The 21,448-nt window shown below is 43.1% G+C and overlaps 1 protein-coding gene across 1 annotated transcript in view; it reads left to right on the top strand.

Moving 5' to 3' along the window:
• The window catches only part of ABL2 (ABL proto-oncogene 2, non-receptor tyrosine kinase), a 28,597-nt gene extending 7,373 nt beyond the window's left edge, over window positions 1-21,224 (top strand). Inside the window, exons 3-11 of the mRNA XM_048497818.1 lie at window positions 2,786-3,081; window positions 3,725-3,997; window positions 4,754-4,838; window positions 9,716-9,893; window positions 11,551-11,735; window positions 12,439-12,591; window positions 13,791-13,880; window positions 15,170-15,343; window positions 17,193-21,224. Coding sequence (XP_048353775.1) covers window positions 2,786-3,081; window positions 3,725-3,997; window positions 4,754-4,838; window positions 9,716-9,893; window positions 11,551-11,735; window positions 12,439-12,591; window positions 13,791-13,880; window positions 15,170-15,343; window positions 17,193-18,901 — 3,143 coding nt within the window. The 3' untranslated portion in view covers window positions 18,902-21,224. The remainder of the gene's footprint in view (window positions 1-2,785; window positions 3,082-3,724; window positions 3,998-4,753; window positions 4,839-9,715; window positions 9,894-11,550; window positions 11,736-12,438; window positions 12,592-13,790; window positions 13,881-15,169; window positions 15,344-17,192) is intronic.
• The last annotated feature ends 224 nt before the right edge of the window (window positions 21,225-21,448 follow it).

Here is a 21,448-nt window from a genome sequence, read left to right as displayed (position 1 = left end):
ATGTAGTTCCTGAACATCTGGAGAGCCGCAGGTTCCCTACCCCTGGGTTATACTGTAGTGCAATGGTTTTTATATATCTTTAATACTACTTGCTTTAATGGATGGTTTTCATGTTGCACTATGATGATGATGGGAGAACTAGGGATTGTTTACCAGCTGATAATAAATAACTGTTTTTAAAAGTTGCTACGGTATGGCCTTTGTGTTTAAAGCTAAAGTAAGTGGTGTGTAGTCTATCTTGCATGATGCAAGCCAGCATCTAAAAATTCAGACCAAGATTCTGAGGTTATCAGCAGCCTCTGTTTCTTGGAAGAGAGGAATTCTCATGGTGAAATTCAGTCTGGCAATGCTGACTTGTGGGCCTGCATGCTCCAGAATCCATTGTGTACATGTTGCCTGCAACCTTAAGGACTGATTCCCATTCACTATCCTACCAAGACTTCTCATATCAGTCATGATCAGTTGTTTAAGCATCTCCTGTGTATGACCCATTAAAACTCCAAAGGCACACTGAAAAGTTATCTTGATGATTGCTTCCCAGCAGAGAAAATCTCTTCATCTCTTGAGTTTGACCCAAACCTCAGCATGTTCTTAAAACTTACGTGCTTTGATTCTAGAAAATTGCTCAGAACAAGAAAGGATGCAGTGATATCAGTGTTTTCCCCAGCGTACTTTAAAGCTGAACTACCACATGCTCATGGGGATCCTTGATATAGATCAGGGCCTTGTGTGGAGAAGATATAGCCCTTTTGGGGGAAATGCTAATAAGAATAGAAAGAAGGCCAGTTTTGGTTGTCAGAACTATGCAGGAGCAGAAGAGTTAAGCCTCTTCTCCCCTTCTTTCGTGATTGTAATGCAAATCAGGTTGTTACTCAAAGTCTGAGGCTGAGCCACGTTGGTGTCCCTTCTAGTGCATACCCCAACAGTCTTGGGATCATTTTAGGCCAGTGTATCCACTGCCTCATCCTGGTGTGCCCTTTCCTCCAAAAAAAGAGTTGGAAAGAAATACTCCTTTAAAAAGCGGTAGCAAACTTTATTGACTAACAAGTGAACAGATCAAGGAATAATAGTAAACATATCAGTTGTTTAGGGACAGTTCATGAATGCAATACTGACAGCCTCAATCCTAGTGTGATTATTCCCTTATTTTACAGCAGCATTCTTCTGAATTCCCCTTTCAGGGACCCAACAGAGGGAGGGGTGTGTTAGATAGGTCCTGGCAGTGGCCAAGAGACAGGAATGACTGAGGCAAGAGACACATAGGCAGCAGATGATGAGGGCTAGAAACCTCTTGGGGATGAATCTAGATGGCTGTGGTATGGACAAAGGTGAGAGAAGGCTAGGCTGCAAAACTGCCTGGAGAGAAGGGGGAGGTGTGGAACTCTAGTGGTGAGACAGAAGGAAAGAAAGACAGACCAGGATTATTCTGTGGGATGTTGCTTGCAGAGAACTGGTAGGATGTTTTTGGGCAGGATGAAGTGGGAGAGGAGAGTGCTACAGTATATAAGGAAAGAGCGTGTGAGCAATTATATCATGCTTTGCCTGATTCTGTTGTCCTGGTATTGGAGTGGCTATAGAGGTCAGCTTGGAAGAGAAACGGAACCCTTTTGTGGCTAGAATTGCAGCTGTGGGGCTCCCTTGGTTCTTGGGGAGTCCTGTGAGAATTATTGGGAGATTTCACGTTATCATATTTGTTAGTTTGAGGCTTCAAGGAACTTGTTTCTTTTGCTAATATTTATTTGGGGCAGTGCTTACTGTGGCCTGAGGTTGTGCCTATACCCTGATTAACTCAAAAACACTTAACTGAACATTTGCTTTTGGGAGTGTTGTTGAAGTCCAGGAGGTGGGTCTTAATTGTCTTAATTTATTTTAGTCTTCTGTAATGTTTATCCTTTTCCCCAAACACGGGCCATATTTTGCACCTGGAACCTGAAGTGATTTCAGCTAATCAAAGTGTTTTCTTTTAAGATGAACTTTCTATACCTTGGGTCTAAGAGAGAAAGGAGTGTTTTTAGCTGCTCCTTTCCTGTGTTCTGGGGCAGCCTTACACTCCAGATAACTATAGAGGTGCTGGCATAATAAAGTAGACCCACACAGTTTTTGCTTTTTAAAATATATATATATTTTTAATTTGATTAATATTCCTTCCTTCCCCAACAATGAACTCAGGGCATCTTACAAAAATCAATTAAAAACCTATTACTATTAAAACTTCAGTGGTGCCATAAAATTCATCTAAATCAGTGGTCCTCAACCTTCCTAATGCCGCGACCCTTTAATACAGCTCCTCATGTTGTGGTGACCCCCCAACACTGATGCAGAGAGTCTTAGGCGACCCCTGTGAAAGGGTTGTTCAACCCCCAAAGGGGTCCCAACCCCCAGGTTGAGAACCACTGATCTAAATAATGGATAATGGGGTATAAGAAAGGAAATGGGAAAAGGGAAAGACAAGAGGAATCAAACGGGTAGGGACAGAGAGGCTAGATACAATGGCACATGCCATTGCTGTCCTCAACCATAGGCCTGATGGAATAGCTCTGTCTTACAGGCCCTGCAGAACTTAGAAAGGTCCGGCGGGGCCTGGGTCTATGGTCTGCTATATCTAGCTTGGAAATAATAGGATATCCTTTTTAGAAATACTTTATGCCTTACTTACTGATGTTTTTGTTGTATTATCATGTGATTTTCATTTCATCTCTGAATAAGAACAATATTAAAAAATTCAAAAATCTCATTTTGCTGTATTGGTTCTCTTTCCCTAACCCCCACCTGCCACCCCTTTTAGGTGAGAAGTTACGAGTATTGGGTTACAACCAGAACGGTGAATGGAGTGAGGTACGCTCTAAGAACGGGCAGGGATGGGTACCTAGTAACTACATCACCCCAGTGAACAGTCTGGAGAAGCATTCCTGGTATCACGGACCAGTGTCACGCAGCGCAGCTGAGTATCTGCTGAGCAGCCTCATTAATGGCAGCTTCCTAGTTCGGGAAAGTGAGAGCAGCCCAGGACAATTGTCCATCTCACTTAGGTACGAGGGACGTGTTTACCACTACAGGATCAATACCACCCCAGATGGCAAGGTAAATCACCTTGGGAGCACCCAATTTTGATTTTATTTCCTATCTTCTTGCTTTTATTGCCTGTCGTTTAAATCAGTAGGATACTGTAAATGCTGGTTGCCGTTGTGCTAAAGGATTTCCTTCTGTAAATACTACTCAGTAATTCTGATCTCCCCTAGAAAAGCTAAATGAACCAAAAGATCTCCTCTTGGAAGGAAGCATAAGTAATCAGCACCTCTTGTGCCAGACTAGATCCAAGCAAACACTGAGTTTACAGGCCTTGCTTGTCTCTTTTCCATTATTCTGGGCAATACAACCACCACCAAGAAGAAGAAGAGTTGGATTTATATCCCCCCTTTCTGTCCTGTAAGGAGACTCAAAGGGACTTACAAACTCCTTTCCCTTCCCCCCTCACAACAAACACCCTGTGAGGTAGATGGGGCTGAGAGAGCACCAAAGAACTGTGACTATCTCAAGGTCACCCAGCTGGCATGTGTTGGAGTGCACAAGCTAATCTAGTTCACTAGATAAGCCTCCACAGCTCAAGTGGCAGAGTGGGGAATCAAACCCGGTTCTCCAGATTAGAGTGCACCTGCTCTTAACCACTACACCGCGCTGGCTCTCTATGTGGTTTCTTTGCAGCTCTTTGCTTCCCTCTTAACAGGTGTACGTAACAGCTGAAAGCCGCTTCAGCACACTGGCAGAGTTGGTTCACCATCATTCAACAGTAGCTGATGGCCTGGTGACAACCTTGCACTATCCAGCTCCAAAGTGCAATAAGCCCACAGTCTATGGAGTGTCCCCAATCCATGACAAATGGGAGATGGAACGAACAGACATCACCATGAAGCACAAACTTGGGGGAGGACAGTATGGTGAAGTGTATGTTGGGGTTTGGAAGAAATACAACCTCACAGTTGCTGTAAAAACACTCAAGGTATGTTGCAACTGTTCTGTTGATCAGGTAATTGTACTTGATATGTAACTAGAAACTCTCAGAATGCTGGTCGTTCTGGAATGCATGCTGATTTCCATGACCAAAACCAGTTGAGGTTTACAGGTGGTAACTTGTAGAGGGCTTATCGCCAAATCAGACTGTGTGGTTTCCATGCAGCATTGAACCCTCATTGCCTGAAGATACTATAATCGCTTAGAGAAATGGCAGATAACTCACAATAAGCATCAAGCTGGTGATATTTGAGGAATAAAATGCATAGATTGATTTTTGGAAGTTTTAAGTAAATGCATAACCTATTACAGTGTTTCTAATGTGTGGGTAATAAATTGGAAAACATCAGATTTCTGTCTGGATTTAATATTGCTATGTGTTGTTTGTGGGAATGTCCCTGGTCCATATGTGAAACAATGTTTCCCTGCTCCTAAGAAGCATCAGTGCTACTCAAGTGCTTCCTGAGAACTTCTGTGTTCTGAGGAAAGGAGCGTAGCATTCTTGTTTGTGGGTTTCTCAGAGGCATCTGATTGGTCCCGATTTAAAGCTAAGCCGACCTTAGTCTAATCTAGTAGGGCAATTCTTACATTTTTATTGAATATACAAGAAAATCATGATGACATTTGTTGTGGGATATAGGACGATATTTCTGGTGCATGCAAATACTTTATAGTCTTTAGTTTTCTTTTTTTTAATGGTCTCTGTTACACTTTTAATGGTCTCTGTATCCTGTTACACTTTCAGGAAGATACTATGGAGGTGGAAGAGTTCTTGAAAGAAGCTTCTGTTATGAAGGAAATCAAGCATCCCAATCTAGTTCAGCTATTAGGTGAGTGCACTAACCTGACCACAATGTCTTTGTTACTTCTGATTTCAGAGTTAATCATCATCTTATGGCAATCTGATCTGTCCAGCACACTCCAAACAGTTTGGGAATGATGCCAAACTTCACTTCCATTGGGCCATACTTGGCAAATTTCTGTGTAGTAGGGCCTGCTCACATTGGGATTATGCTTGCTTGCCCTACCCACTGGGCATTTCTGCCCTTCCTTTAAGTCTGCCGCAGTCTCTTCCTCTTCCTCTGAATAACCTAAAAATTATTATTGCATTATTATTGCATTCTTTTTATTATAAATTTTTAGGTTTCAAGATTTGTTTCAGAAAAGTGGATTGTGGGCAAAGAGATAGATGTCCAATGTATCCCACACCTTTCAGCATAAGCAGACGATACAGGTCTATCAAAACTAGAACAAAGAGGCTTAGAGACAGCTTCTACTCTAGAGCTGTGGCTATGCTAAACTCCGCAGCTTCGTGTTGATGTGTTTGGGGCTGTGTAGGGATGGGTGGAGGAAGGGGAAAGTGAGGATGGGGTATGAGTCTGAAATTGTGTGCATTGAGGAATGCTGCTGTAAATTTCGTTGTGCGTGCACAATGACAATAAAAATGCTTATGCTTATGGTAGTAAAGCAAGTGGAGTATATGTAAAGTGTCACTTTCTTCAGTGTAGTCTTTTTTGCATCCTCCTAATGGCTTTGTACCTGTGCAGAACACTGCTTTGCAAACTTCTAGAGATAGCAACTAGGCGCAGAAACTTTGTAGTACACATCTTCCCTTTCAGTTCTCCTTCATCTTCCATAGCAGCAACATACCGGGTTTCCCTGAAAATAAGCCCTACACCGAAAATAAACCCTATCATGATTTTTCAGGATTTTTGGAAGGTGCTTAAAATATAAGCCCTCCTCCAAAAATAAGCCCTCCCAGTAGTTACAGATCACAAATCACGGACAGTTCCCTGTGCTCCCTGCCAATGAGGATGCAGCTTGTGTCACACGTGATGGAGAAGCAACGGATTGCTGAGAGGCCGCCTTAATGAATTGTGAAGGTACCGTATTTCCCCAAAAATAAGCCCTAATGCATCTTTTGGTGCAAAAATTAATATAAGACCCTGTCTTATTTTCGGGGAAACACGGTCGTTCTTGCTTTCCTTGGTAGTTTTGAGGACTCAGTATCTGGCCCAGTCTTTCGGCTTCCGATGAGCATGTGCTTGGTTTTGTGGAAGTTTTGTGGAAGAATTCTGTGTGTTCGTGAAGCATAACAAGAACCTCCCCAAGAATCTCTCATCTGCCTCTTATGAGCATTCCCTTTCTAGTTTTATCCTTCCAACATCTCTGTGAAATAGATTTGACTGAGAGAGATTGGCTGGCCTGAAATCCCCAAGTGAACATCATTGCTGAATGGGATTTGATTCCAGTCTGATGAATACATTCTTAAAAATATGAGCCCTTTATTGGTATATAATTCTAAAAATACAGGGTGGGACACATAGGTGAAAGTTGTTAATAACTGAAGTAGAGTATTCCAGAGGAGACAAAATCCCTTATTGAAGCTAGGCACAAGTGGAACATGCTTGGCAGTTTGCTGCTTTTTTCACACATCACCTCATACCACACCCCACCCCAAATGTTGGCATGCCTAGTATGGTGGCTGCTGCCATGTCCTTTGAATGCTCCCAGTGTTCGGAGCGCTTTGCTAGCATACTCTAACATATTTTGCTGGGCTTCCGATTAGCACTGCCAGTTCATAGTAGGGCAAAAGTGGAAAAATGCGGGGAATGCAAGGAACTTCAGTGACCTCAATCATACCGCACCCTTTATGAAACAGACATTTGTGACGTGTATGTTGCATTCCCCTTTTAGGTGAAGATATTTTGCTTTCATTCGACATCATGATCTGTTCTGGAGCTGTAATTTTAAAAACATTTACACTGTTATGATAAATTTGCAAAACGCTTTTAAGTACACTGTGCCATCAAACCACATCTTATTGCGGGTGGAGGGAGAGGTCACAATCACCATTTTATAGAGAGAGATGGGGCAAAGTTGCATTTTTTGTACATGATCTAAGACAGCCAAGAACTAACCTCTCCCCAGCCAAAAGTCAACCATGCACAGTAGTTTTATTTTAAAATAATCCTGCAGTGATATGCAGCTCTTTGCATGGTGGGACATCAGATGACGCTGTGAAGAAGAGCGAAGAGAAATCTTTGGGTTATCTCGTCTTGCTTCAAGTTCAGTTTTCTTTCTAATGATGAATGTGAGAGCCTAGTGTCAGGGCTAAGGGGCCTGAAGAGTGAAGGGAGCCAGTGGTTCAGAATTGGCTTCTACCCTGAACTTTATAGGTGTCAGCCAAGTTGCTATTCTCTTACAGGGTTGTTGTAAGGATTACTAAGAACATCTGCATATGAAACATCTTCAACCCTGTATATCAATTCAAAGTATAATAGTTGGTCTTCAGTTACTTCCATTTGACTCTGTGGATAAATAAGAGCTGTTGAGTCAAATGTATTCAGGAACGTCTATCATTTCACGGAATGTGCAAAACAGAAATGTTCAGGAGGGCAAAAAGGGGTTAGAGTTCTAATATGACAGAGGCTCAAAGAGGCATCACTACCTTGAACTGCAGTGTACTTTATAAACACCTTCCCTCCTCAGACAGCCACTTGTTTGCATTATTTTCTATACTCTGTTCCACAGAAAGATGATAGAAGGGTTGTGTATACTTCTTCCACAAAACAAAGCAAGATGGACTTTGTTGTAGAATGCTCCACCTGGGTCCTAATGCCTGCCTAGCCCTGCTCCCCTCATTTGTTTGAAAGTAAAAAAACAGTTTGGCATAAATGCTCTTGTATCATGTTCATAAGCAGCGTGTATAAATGAAAGATAATTCTCATATACATTCGGGGCTATATTCTGTGCAGAAACATACAACTTTCTCAACCACTTCATTTCAGCTGACTGAACTGTCACCCTCCTGTGGAACAGGGTATAGATCTGTGCTCCTGATCCTACTGAAATACTTACTGGGAATCTTTGCTGTCTGAATTTTTAAAAAATTGTAACCCACCTTGAATCTCAGTGAGAAATATAGACTGCTTGATAGGGTTGACTATTTGGTAGTAGTTCTGGTAGTTGTTCACTAACAGCACGTTTTAATGGATTGGATGGACAAGTCTGTCATAGTAGGTGGATGAAAAGAAATTTTGTTTAAGTTTTAAAGCCAGCCAATATGTCAAAGTAACCAGTGTTGACAAACATTCCTGCCCACGGAAGCCATAGTGAGAAAGGAGAACAGATTGGAAAGGGGTTGCCTTCTGATGATGCTGGAATTAGGTGTTGCTGTGATCATTTCAAATAATGCACTTGAAAATCAAGTGCTTATTTCTGAACCTGACTTGAGGTTCTAGCAAATGAGAATATAACTTACAGAAATGATATTCAGAGTTACATAAGCCCTCCCAAAGAATAATTCAAACTGTGGCCAATTACGCAGAGAACGTTTACCTCGGGACTCTTCTCTGGCCAGTGGGCTTGCAGAGGGCTCTCCTTGCATTTCTCTGTTTACATGTGAGGAGGCAGCCCAGTGCTCACCCCACAGCTGCTTTTGCTACTTCTCTTAATTCCCCCCAACAGCAAGCTTAAAGGCACAAATTTCACTGATATTCTCTTTCCTTTCTTTTTCTCTCTCTTGCTGCTGCTACTGCAAGAGAGGCTTGTTTTTAAAATAAAAGCTTGTCTGAAAGAAAGTTTTAAAAATGGCCTCTCTATCATCAGGAGGGCAGAAGCAGAGCGGGGGAGATAGGGTGGAGTCAGAAAGAGACCCTGCTTGTGCTGTTCCTTTGCAGAAGCCAACACTCTGTTATGGGAGCAGCAGTGGCGTAGGAGGTTAAGAGCTCGTGTATCTAATCTGGAGGAACCGGGTTTGATTCCCAGCTCCGCCGCTTGAGTTGTGGAGGCTTATCTGGGGAATTCAGATTAGCCTGTGCAGTCCCACTCACGCCATCTGGGTGACCTTGGGCTAGTCACAGTTCTTCTGAGCTCTCTCAGCTCCACCTACCTCACAGGGTGTTTGTTGTGAGGGGGGAAGGGCAAGGCGATTGTAGACCCCTTTGAGTCTCCTGCAGGAGAGAAAGGGGGGATATAAATCCAAACTCTTCTTCTTCCTCTTCTTCTTCTTCTACTATATGTATTGATGCAAGCATTTAGAAAAGCAGAAAGGAGTCGGCAACAGGGAAGAGGGAGAGGGGGAAGCGTACAAAGCAGTGGGAGGGAATGGGGGAATTAGGCTAGGCGGACTAGCTGTGGGCAAAGGGAAGAGGTCCAGGTCAAAGCTGTGCCCACTGGCATATCTGCCCACTCTGTCTGTGAATCGTGCTAGAAGTGGTGTTGTTTGCTGCGGGGAGAACAGGAAATGAAAGCAAGGCTTGAGGAAATATGTCCAAAAAAGAAATGTTGCGGCATTGCACATTTGCCCTCATCATGCAGCAGATGCCTTGTGCATAATCAGCCATAGATACTTTTGTTCCAGCCCTGACCTTGCTTTTCCCACTGGGGAGGAGGACTGGGAGGAAACAGCAGAGTTCTGATAGAAGATGCCATTGCTTGGTTATTGAAAGCCATGAACAGCATTCTTTCCCAATTCTATTGTGCACCTTATGCAGATGGGCATCACTGCATGAATGGTGCCTGTGTGTGAACCCCATCACACATGGTCATATATAGAAAGCCCCTTATCTTAGAAGCTTGAACATATTTAGCTTGTAGTAAAGATGCTCCTGAGACCACAGTTGAGAATCTCATCCATAATCTCACTAGAAGACTGTATCTAAAGTAAGATTTAAACGTTGCCAACTCTCCTTCCTCCTACCAGGTGTGTGTACTCTGGAACCCCCCTTTTACATTGTGACAGAATACATGCCATATGGGAATCTGTTGGACTACCTGCGGGAGTGCAATCGGGAGGAGGTGACTGCTGTTGTCCTGCTGTACATGGCCACTCAAATATCCTCTGCTATGGAGTATCTGGAGAAGAAGAACTTCATCCACAGGTTAGCTAGTGACTTCTGTAGAAGGACAAGGTCAAGGAAGGATACTTATGGGATTTGCTAATGGGTTTCTCACCAGCATTATTACCAGCAGTTCTTAGCTCAAGAGCTTTGTACCAGCTGTTCTCTGCAGACAATGCTGTGCATGTGTTTTGTGGGTTTTGGCAATCTGGACTTGTACTTTCCTTTTGAAGAGGAGATGGGAATCAAGTTTATTCTTCTTTGCTTTTCAGAAATTTGAAATCGTATTTGAGGTCTTAGAAAGGTAGCACTTCCATTAATGACAAGACAGTAATTTGTTATCTCACACAACTTTTCAGTGGCCCCTGTAATCTGCCAAAATGTTGTTGATTATCAAACCCTAATCTTTCCACTTTTATGTATCACTTTCCGGCCAAATAGAAAACACCACCCCGGATTTAGTACTCAAATTTTTCCAATTGACAACATTCATGCCAGTTTGCTGATTGTGCATTCGCTTAGTTTTTCCCCCTTGAGAAGTTTGGACAGAGCTGTAAAACATATGGGAATACATCACGAAGGGCTATGAAATTACATGAGCAAGGAAAGAAACATTCCTGTTGTGAAGCTGTATCACCTAAGCACTGAAACACTGATCAACCATTGTATGTCACTGTAAACATGTGTAATACATATATACAAAAAGGATGCAACCTCTGAATGGCAAGAACTAGGCATACTAAGTACTAGAAGTCTAAAAAATTATCACAAGAGCATCAAAAATTCCAAAAAGTCTATCTGTATTATTCAAAATTTGAGAAATGTAATAAAATATAAATTATTGTTATAATTACAAATCTACAAAATTATATCACATTCTTTCCAAAGTAAAAACGGCAACAAATAGAAGCAACATCAAAGGACTTTTATATATAACTTCAGTGTAACAATTCTAATGCTGGGGGGAAGAATTAGGACTAATAAAAGGAAACATTTCTTCACACAACGTGTGATTGGTGTTCAGAATATGCTGCCACAGGTGGTGGTGATGGATAGCTTTAAAAGGGGCTTGGACCTGTTTATGGAGGAGAAGTTGATCTTTGGCTACCAATCTTGATCCTCCTTGATCTGAGATTGCAAAGGTGCTCAGGAGCAGCAGCAGCAGCAGAAGGCCATTGCTTTCACATCCTGCATGTGAGCTCCCAAAGGCATCTGGTGGGCCACTGCGAGTAGCAGAGTGTTGGACTAAATGGACTCTGGGTCTGGCCCAACAGGCTCTTTCTTATGTATAAACAGTTTACAAGCTGGAAAAGAGCACACAACGATGAACAGGATGCCGGCCAAGTTCTTGTTTCAGTCATGAATGACCTTACACTGGTTGATTCAGAGGCCAGAAAATCAAGAGCAAATTCATAATATGCAGCATGATGTAACTTCAAAAGACAGTCACTGTGGCCCTTATCCAAAGGTTGATCTATATATAGAGAGAATGAGTGTGTCTGTTTTTGGCATTTTTGATGCTCTTGTTATCATTTTCAGACCTCAGATATTTAGTACTCCTTTTTTAATATACATGTACAGCCACAGCAGAAGAACAAGCAAACAAAACTTCTTGTCTCACCGAGTCATAGCCCATGTAAGACTGTCAAAAGGTTCTGTCCTTTTAAATGAGAGAGAGACACTGTCATTCTCTGCATAGGGATCTAGCGGCTCGCAATTGTCTAGTTGGAGAGAATCATGTGGTGAAGGTGGCTGACTTCGGCTTAAGCAGACTGATGACTGGAGACACATATACGGCTCACGCTGGGGCAAAGTTTCCTATCAAATGGACAGCACCTGAAAGTCTAGCCTACAACACGTTCTCTATCAAATCAGATGTTTGGGGTAAGAGTTTCCTTGTGCATCATGGCCCTGTGCATAATTTCATCTGTAAGGCGGCCAGTGGGGGTGCAACATTTGTGTTCTCAGGAATAGCTCTAGTCTTAAAACAGTGGTTTGTGTGCCTGGTGCTTATTGTTTGACATTTTGACCAACTGTTTTGTCAGGTTGCACAGTATAGTCGATGCCATCATGTTCAGTTGGTACATTCATTCAGACTCAGCTAGGGTATTATGTACAAGATCCAGAGAGCAAATTAGTATTAAAATACGAAGAGACGAAGAATAAATTATTTTTTCAACTTTCAGAAAGTTTGCTTTTTATTACAAGTAGGCATACTTTCTTTCACACCTTGATTGAAAATTTGGTTAGCCATGGGCTTTCTGAAAGCTGGTAAATTTTCTTAATGGAAGTTGGATGCAGGGCACTGAATGGCTGCTACCGTTTGGCCTGGTCTTTTGCACCTTTCGTTGTCCTTTGTACAGTAGCGAAGCTTAAGAACATTCCAATTAAGCTCGATTGCTACATCAAAAAAAAATTACCCCCACCCCCAACATACACACATTTCTTAGCAATTTTTTTCCTCCCCAGTTTTTTTTTACCAGAAGTGAAATATTTTTCACCAAGAATAATCTTCCTTGAACCACAGTTTAAGGAGTATAGATGTGCAAAAATGAAGGACAAAAAAAATCTTGTTCTTAACTTTCAGCTTTTGGAGTGTTGCTATGGGAGATTGCAACGTATGGGATGTCGCCTTATCCTGGCATTGACCTCTCTCAGGTTTATGATCTGCTAGAAAAAGGGTATCGGATGGAACAGCCTGAAGGTTGCCCCCCAAAGGTCTATGAGCTCATGAGAGCATGTGAGTACTGCATTTTTGCTTTCATTTTGTGATGGCTAAACGGTACTTGTATAGTACGTTGTAAACGTTGGTAGGGCCAAAGAGGATGATACATATTTTTTTTACCATATATTGTGGAAATATAAACTGACATCTTCATAATAGACTTGGAAGAATGTCGGTACAAACACCATTCAGTGGAACAAAGAAGTCTTCATATTGCCTAACCAAGCATCTTTACCGAATTTAAATATTTTAGCTCCCCTTTTTAACTATCTTGAAAATTGAATATCTGCTGAGAATATTAAGACATGTCGATATAGTTTCCCCATACCTGATAAGCACCTATCTGTTTGCAATGGCACTGGTGTCTGTCTGCATCTTTATCAGTCCATGATTTCTATATAATCTTTTTCTTTTCCTATAATCCCCATCCTCGTTTTTTCAACCATACCCCATCCCACTTCATTGTGAAATTATCCACCTGAAGAACCAACAACCTTAATAAATGTCCATCTGTGAAAATGTAGCTGATTTCTAGAACCCCCAAACGCTGGCTATGGTTCTGAATTCAAAGGCATCAGTGACTTCCTTTTTAGGGTTTTGTGAATATTTTTGGTGCAGCTGTGTTACAGGAACAGCGTAAATGTTACAGGAGCAGCCTACATTTGAAAAAAGATGAAAGACTGCTCAGCTAAGCGAGGGCATGTGTCTTTGTTCTTCTTTTAAAGTATTTGTACTCAGTAGAAATTGTTAATTTCTGTTGCAAGGAAGCTTTAAAGAGAACACATTTATGAAGGGTAGGTCTGGCAACAGCCTTTAACTGTGATGGCTAAGTGAAACTTCCATACACAGGACCAGTTTGCTTCAGAATGTCAAATACTAGGGCAGAAATACTAGGGACCCTTGGCTAAATTCCCTGCTGTTGGGCTTCCCAGAAGTACCTCTGGCTTTTTGTCTTCAGGAAACAGAATGCTGGACTCTAAATGGACCCTTAGCTGGGTTCAGTCTGGCAGTTCTCAAATGCTCATTTTACTGTTCTAAGGTATGTATTTAGAATACAAAGAATAATAGACAGAGACAAAGAATAATAGACATCTTAAAACTTGTCAGTAAAAAGTGTGTGGCAGTACTGATGCTGTATATTTCTGGCAACTAATGAATTCTTCCTTCCAATGATATGTAATAAAAATCTCTTCTTGGCTTCTCTAATTCTGTAGGCTGGAAGTGGAGTCCCTTAGACAGGCCTTCATTTGCTGAGACTCATCAGGCCTTTGAAACCATGTTCCATGATTCTAGCATCTCTGAAGGTGAGAACCCTTTTTGTGACCTTACAATCTACGAAGCATTAAAAAAATTTAGTTCTACAGATGGTGTAGTCTTTCTAGCTTATTAAAATATTTTAGATTTATTTCTCCAAATTGACTATCGGATTTCTACTGGAGATCAGGGCTTCTAAGCTTTTTTTTGTATTTGCTGTTCTTGAGAAGTTGGGTTTCCCAGTTTGCCAATTTGCCGTAATTGGGCGTCTCATTCCATGTAAAATGCTTTTTGTGTGAACTTTCTAAAAACTGCTTATCTCTGGCCCTCATGATGACCAAAAGCTTCAGTTTGAGAGAACATCTGTGTCGCAGCATAGTTTATCTTCCTCTGTAGCCTATTGTCAAATACTGGTTCCTGACTATTTCTTGCTCTTGGTACCATATTTCAAGTTGCCTAAAATCCACGAACTGCAGAAATTCAAATAGTACTCAGAATAAAATGTGTACAGCGAGCAGCTTTACTACAAGATAAGCAAATTCACTTTGCTCACTTTGATCATAGTGCAGTGATTTTGCACTGTGTTCCACAAAGCTCCTGAAAGTTGCTGAAGGGGTTCTTCACTGAGAATCCCGTGAGTGAGACAGGGTCCAACCTAGTAGCTAGTCAGTAAAAGTCTGCTTGCACCTGAAAGCATTAAAGAAAATTCTAACTACTCTCTGAAGTCATAACCAGTTTAAATTGTTGTGCTTCAGCCGGGTTTCTTCTTTGGCTGGAGACTTGTCCTCCTGGTTTGTACCTTTAAAACCAAACTGTAAATAAACAAACCTTCTTAGTTGTTTATATATTAATCCAACCTCAGTGATCTCAATAATCTCCTTGTGGATCATAAAACTTACTTCACAGCAATGAATCCAAACCCTACACACTCGCTACCTGGAGAACACCTGGAAACTGAGGGAAAGGTTTATAGTGCAAAATGAACCTACATCTGTAAAATCTTAGGAGGCTGTATGTATTCCCTCAGTAGGAAAACAAAGATTTTTGACACTCTGGCACACCAATTTGGGTGAGGTTAAAATATGGATATTCCACCTACACCAGCCTGTCTTTTGCACAGAGTCAGACTAAATTGCACAAGGTCTGCTCATCACTAAATACAGGCCTGACAGGCTGTTGTGGATTTTCCGAGCTGTGTGGCCATGGTCTGGTAGATCTTGTTCCTAACAGTTCACCTGCATCTTCAGAGGAGTATCACAGAGAGAAGTGGTTAGCACCTTGATGTTCTTGCCTCTTTCCCTGTTGCTTTTCCAACTGTATCCCTGATGGTATCTTACAGAAGTAGCAGAAGAACTTGGGCGGACAGCATCCTCCTCATCCATTGTGCCATATCTGCCTCGGTTACCCATGCTTCCTTCCAAGACCAGGACTTTGAAGAAACAAGCAGAAAACAAAGAGAATATTGAAGGAACTCAAGAGGCCGTAGAGCATTCTGCCTCCAGTTCTGCACCAGGTATGCTATATAAGCTACTCTGAAGCAGCCACTTTGTGAATTAGTTTCTCCAGCTCAACTTCAGTGAATGGTCCAGTTTCTGGACACTGGAACATAGTGTTTCAGTGAAAGGGCTGGGCCTGGGTTACAAGCATCTCTTTTCCTATGATGGCTAGTTCTTGCTGCCTTTCTGGGAGGAGGAGGCAGTGGGTGGCAGACCAGTTGTGAGATCTTATGAACTAGGCCAGAAGGTCACTAAGGCCCCTTCCGCACATGCAAAATAATGTACATTCAGTCCACTTTCACAATTGTTTAAAAGTGGATTTTGCTATTCCGCACAGTAAAATCCAGCTTCAAAGTGCATTGAAAGTGCATTATTCTGCATGTGCGGAAGGGGCCTGAGAGCCGCAGCTGAGTGTCTTCTTTTGCAGTTCGAGTGTCTTCTTTTGCAGTTTGCAGCAGTTTTATAGCCACCTTTTCCTTCTCTTCACTCACATTGAGAAGAACAAAGAGAGGAGTTGGCCAATCTATGATCAGTCGTCCAAAAATGTATTACCTTAAATTTGATGACAAACTCATATGGAATTAATCCAGACAAAATAGAATGGTTTGTTCCTGCACAAAAGATCCATGTAATACATGGAGAAACTCTTGGTAAACCTGCATTATAGAAATCAGGTTAACGTAATGCCTTTTTTTAAAAAAAAGTTGCTCCTTCCTGTTCATTTTTCAGCATTCTTTTTGCAAGTCCTGAATAAGGTTTAAACTGAATCCAGGGTTGGACTGCTAAACAAGAAAGACATTTCACTCCGCTTTCAGTGGATTTCATTGAGTTTTATGGGACAAGATTAATAGATCTGAATTCACTTCTGAATTCACTTGAAGGAGGCAAGGTTTGTCTTTGCTCTCCAAAGGTTGGGGCTACCAGAGCAGATTTACACCCTGCTGCAGTGCTGTCCCCATTACATCACCATGGGAAACTCTGTTTCATAGAGGTGGGTGTGTTGTGGATGGGAGCCATGCCTAATATTACAAATGATGTATGGAAACTGGATAAGATTTCCCCCTCCCCCAATAACATGAGGATTTTGGGTTCCACAGTAAAATTGAGTCAGTAGATTCAGGACAAACAAGAAAGGATTACCTCATACTACATGTAAGTACCTTATAGCTGCCACAGATAGTTGTGAAGGCCATTAGATTAAGCAGTTTTCAAAAGGGGATTAGACAGCTCCATGAATGATAGACCTACCGTGTTTCCCCGAATATAAGACAGTGTCTTATATTAATTTTTGCTCCCAAAGATGCGCTGTGTCTTATTTTCAGGGGATGTCTTATTTTTCTGTGTTCTGTTTGTCGGGCATACTTCCAAACAAAAACTTTGCTATGTCTTACTTTCAGGGGATGCCTTATATTTTGCACTTCAGCAAAACCTCTACTATGTCTTACTTTTAGGGGATGTCTTATATTCGGGGAAACAGGGTATCAGTGGCTGTGTGCTAACCGAAACCTCCATATTGAGGGGCAGCATATCTGATTATCCATTGTTTGAGGACAAAGAACATGGACTTTTTGTCATGTTTCCTGGAAGTGTCTAGCAGGCTATTGATGGAAACAGGCACTTAGACTAGATGGTCTAATTGGTCTAATCAGGATGACACTTCATTTTGCTGTTCACTGCTATCGCAGAAACTTCAAGAAGGCTCCCTGTGAGTACTCATATGCTTGCCAGTCATCTTGCTGAGTATTTTGCTGGAATAAACTAGCATCATCCAGATTAGTCAGTAGCTTTGTAGAGTTGCAGTTTTGAGGATATTTAGCAAGGCTAATGCTGGCTCACTGAAGTTATTTACATTTTCTCTCTCTCTAGGTTTTATCAGAAGCACACAGCAGACCAGCGGATCGCCAGCACTACCTCGCAAGCAGAGAGACAAGTCACCCAGCAGCCTCTTAGAAGACACCAGAGAGACAACCTTCACTAGGGACCGGAAAGGTGGCTTCTTTAGCTCTTTCATGAAGAAGAAAAATGCTCCCACCCCTCCAAAACGTAGCAGTTCTTTCCGCGAGATGGAAAATCAGCCTCACAAGAAGTATGAGTTGACGGGTAACTTTTCATCGGTCGGTCCTTTGCAGCACATCGATGGTTTTTCTTTTACCCCCTCACAGCAGGATGGAAACCTTTCCTCTTCCAAGTGCTATGGTGGAGGCTTCACACAGAGGAACTTCTATGGGGACGATGGTGGTGGCAGCGGCTCTAGTGGTGGCGGAGGCACAAATGCCAGTAGCGGCTGGTCAGGCATAACGGGCTTCTTTACCCCACGCCTGATTAAAAAGACACTGGGCTTACGAACTGGGAGGTCTGCTGGCAATGAAGACATTTCAAAGCCTTTCCCCCGGTCCAACTCAACATCTTCCATGTCCTCAGGTCTTCCCGAGCAGGAAAGGATGGCAATGACCCTCCCCAGGAATTGCCATAGGTCAAAAGTCCAACTAGAAAGGACAGTCTCCACCTCCTCTCAACCCGAGGAGAGCACAAGCAAATCCAATGACCTGCTTCCCAAAAGGTGTGAAGAAATCCCCCTTGTGACCAGAGACAGACCAAAAGCCAAACTTCTACCAAGAGGTGCTACAGCTGTTCCCCCCAAGACCCCTTCTGTGGACTCCCCTGTTTCTGAAAAGGACTGTCCAGGGCCGACAGCCACCGCGAGCCTGAAGAGTAAAGAGAAGAACAGCAGTACGTGGCAAGGGCTGGCAGAAAGCGAGGAGAAATCGGGATGGTCTTCTCCAACCAAGGGCTCAGCAATACTTCCAACCACTCATAATCACAAAGTGCCAGTCCTGATCTCGCCCACTCTGAAGCATACTCCAGCAGACGTGCAGCTCATTGGCACGGACTCTCAGGGGAACCGGTTCAAGCTCTTATCTGAGCATCAGGTCGCAGCTTCCAACGACAGGCCCAGGCGGATCAAACCAAAGTGTGCTCCACCCCCGCCCCCCGTGATGAGGCTTCTGCAGCAGCCTCCAGCTTGCTCAGAGGCAACAGATGAGCTGAATAACGGAGCGCCGGCGCAGCAGCACGGGCAAGAATCAAGTGAGGGCAACAAAAGGGCAGCGACGGCACCCACCGGTGGAAAATCTGGCAGGCCTGTGATGCCTCCGCCTCAAGTGCCTCCCTCGTCGTCTTCCGCCTCACCTGCCAAAATGGCAAACGGCACAGCGGGGGCCAAAGTAGCTCTGAGAAAGACGAAACAGGCAGCCGAGAGGATTTCAGCGGACAAAATCAGCAAAGAGGCTCTGCTGGAGTGCGCAGACCTTCTTTCAAGTGCCATCGCTGAGCCCTCTACAAACAGCCAGTTGGTAGACACAGGGCACCAGCTGCTCGATTACTGCTCAGGCTATGTGGACTGCATCCCCCAAACGCGCAACAAGTTTGCCTTCCGGGAAGCTGTGAGCAAACTGGAACTCAGCCTGCAGGAGCTGCAGGTGTCCTCGGCGGCTGCTAGCATGCCCGGCGCGAACCCTGTACTTAATAACTTATTGTCTTGTGTCCAAGAAATCAGTGATGTTGTCCAGAGGTAGCTACTGTAGATTATCTGGTTGGGAGGAAACATGAGACACAATGTGGAGAGAGACGAGAAGGGTCGGGATGACTTTCCTGTGGTCCCCCCTCCCCCCTGATGTTATTGCTTCTGAAATGAAAGACTGATACTTGAGCGAGTTTTATGTGAAGTACCTCAAATCACTGAGCTCTCATGTTTACAGGTTCATCTCAGTACATGGGGCTGATGGGAGGGGAGCCGGGCTTCGTGGGGAGGGGTCCGAAGATTGCAGCTGGTAGGGGCAGAATGTCAAGAATTTGCCCTAGCCAGAAAAGGCAATCTTGCATTTGCCAAGGGGGGAGGGCGGGAGGGGTGGGGGTTCTGATGTTCTCAGCCCTCTTCCTCTTAGGCAGGAGAATCAACAGCAAGGTCCTAGTTTTGGGAAAGGCCTGCTGTTCTCCACGTTGTCCAGATGACCAGAGCTACTGGGAAGGGAAGCCACTTCCTCTTCTGCACTACTGCATGTTTTGGCCTCATGAACAACAGCAGAAAAGTTCAGGGGCACCAATGGAACTGGAGTTTGCTACCCCCCCACCCCCCCGCTCGGAGGGAAGTGGGGGCAAGGTCTGTTATGTTAAATGGCATTTGGATGGGCTAGTGCAGGGTCTGCAACCTGCGGCTCTCCAGATGTTCATGGACTACAAATCCCATCAGTCCCTGCCAGCATGGCCAATTGGAACATCTGGAGAGCCACAGGTTTCAGACCCCTGGGCTAGTGCATCCCCTTCCCAAAGCTCCAGACGCCATTTAACATGACAGGCCTTATCATCCACAGTGTGATTTGCTGCTGTAACAAATTGCAGCAAGCCAGATGATCTTTGAAACACATGCCTTTTTGTTCTCTTTGACGTCATTTAGGCGCCACCACCGCCACCACCCCTGCACACCCATCACTCCTTCACTGGTAGCTGAGTGATGCTGGGCAAACGGGCCACTGGATTTCACTCCCCAACTCCGAAAGCACGCAAACTGGCTATTATCACCATTTTGGTAGTGTAGCATGGGAATCTGTCTAACCTGGCAATCTCTTGAGTAGTTTGGGGCTGTAGCGCAAACTTACCAGCATGGGTCTGAAAGCTGTTTTTATTTGTGTTTAAATTTTGGTACAGTATTGACTCCTGTTCCTTTGATAAACCTTGAGGTGCCACCCTTGTTTTAAAAGCATTGCAGAATGCTGCTGCTGCTGCTGTTCTCTACATTCCTTTTTTTTTAAAAAAAAAAGTAAAAATAAACTATAGCTGTCCCTAACCCAGCTATTTTTTTGAGGGAACCAGAAAAAATATAGCTGAACCAGACCGGACTTAATTTGTCTCCCTCTGCTGCTTAGAAATGGGCTCCTAGGAGCTCCTCCTCTGTGATATTACCTTCCATTCATATTAAAAATATGGATGTTTTTGCCCTATCCTAAATGGCTTGTTTTCTGAACATGCATTACTGGGGAAAGCAATCTAATGGTATGGATGGAATGACTTGATAAATAACAGGGGCTAAAGGAAGAATGGACTGTCAACTCTTCTTTCTTGCACTTTTAGTTCAGGCAAGAGTCTACCTGCATTTTGGACCCAGTGCGAACCAGAGCAATAGTGGCTCTCTCACAGTGGCAACATGAAAATGGTCCTCCTCCTTCTCCATGCAGATAACGTAACCTAATGTAGGTGCGCCACACGGATTGAGTTGCAGTCCCTTCCCCCTTTTAACATAGTGGGAAAAAAATAACACCTACATGAAGGAAATACGTCATTATTAGTTGGGGAGGGTGAGGGGCAGGCATACCTTAATGACAACACTGTTATTGCTGGTTGTGTGAACTGAGCCTTGGTTGCCCATTCTGGTTTATGTATAGAATGCTACTGTTCACAAAGACACAAGACTTCATTTTTATCGGTAATGGTGCTTAAAAAACTGTGTCCTTAAATAGAATTCAAAAAAATTAAGAGAAATTTGATTTCTCCCAGATTACACTCCTTGAAATGTGGATAGGAAATTCCTGCCCTTAGAAGTCTACCAAGTTGAACACAAATCTTACCTCAGCTCCTTGTATTTCCTCAGGATACATACTGCTGGGAGGGGAAGGTCTTTACAGCTCTAGCAGCTATATACTAATTCCAAATTAAAATCTGCAACAATCCATTCACAGTTGTCAGTAAATTTCCATATTTTTTTTTATTAGCAGCATTGGCAGCAAGCAATTTTTCAGGGTCAGATTTGCTGTGCACCTTAAACCTTACAAGTTGGTAATTTTTCGTTTTAACTTATGGAAACTCTAAAATGTTTTATCGTGCTTCTCTATGGAGAGAGAGAGAGAGAGAAAAGAGGTGGCAGAAGGATATGTGTGAACTGAACACACTCTGCTGTAAAGGTGGAAAAATTAGACCAGATTGTAACAGACCAGACAGTATCAATGTCATAAGTTCAGTGAGCGAAATGAGGCAAGCCGTGGTTAAGAGCCTAACTGCGTGGGAAAATTAGCCCACATGTGATTGGAGACAGCCGGGGAAGTTGGAGCTCCTGGACTCAACCCATCTTT

Source organism: Sphaerodactylus townsendi, linkage group LG05, assembly GCF_021028975.2.
Source record: "Sphaerodactylus townsendi isolate TG3544 linkage group LG05, MPM_Stown_v2.3, whole genome shotgun sequence".
In the NCBI taxonomy this organism is placed as follows: domain Eukaryota; kingdom Metazoa; phylum Chordata; class Lepidosauria; order Squamata; family Sphaerodactylidae; genus Sphaerodactylus; species Sphaerodactylus townsendi.
This window is presented reverse-complemented; position numbering and strand designations above follow the sequence as displayed.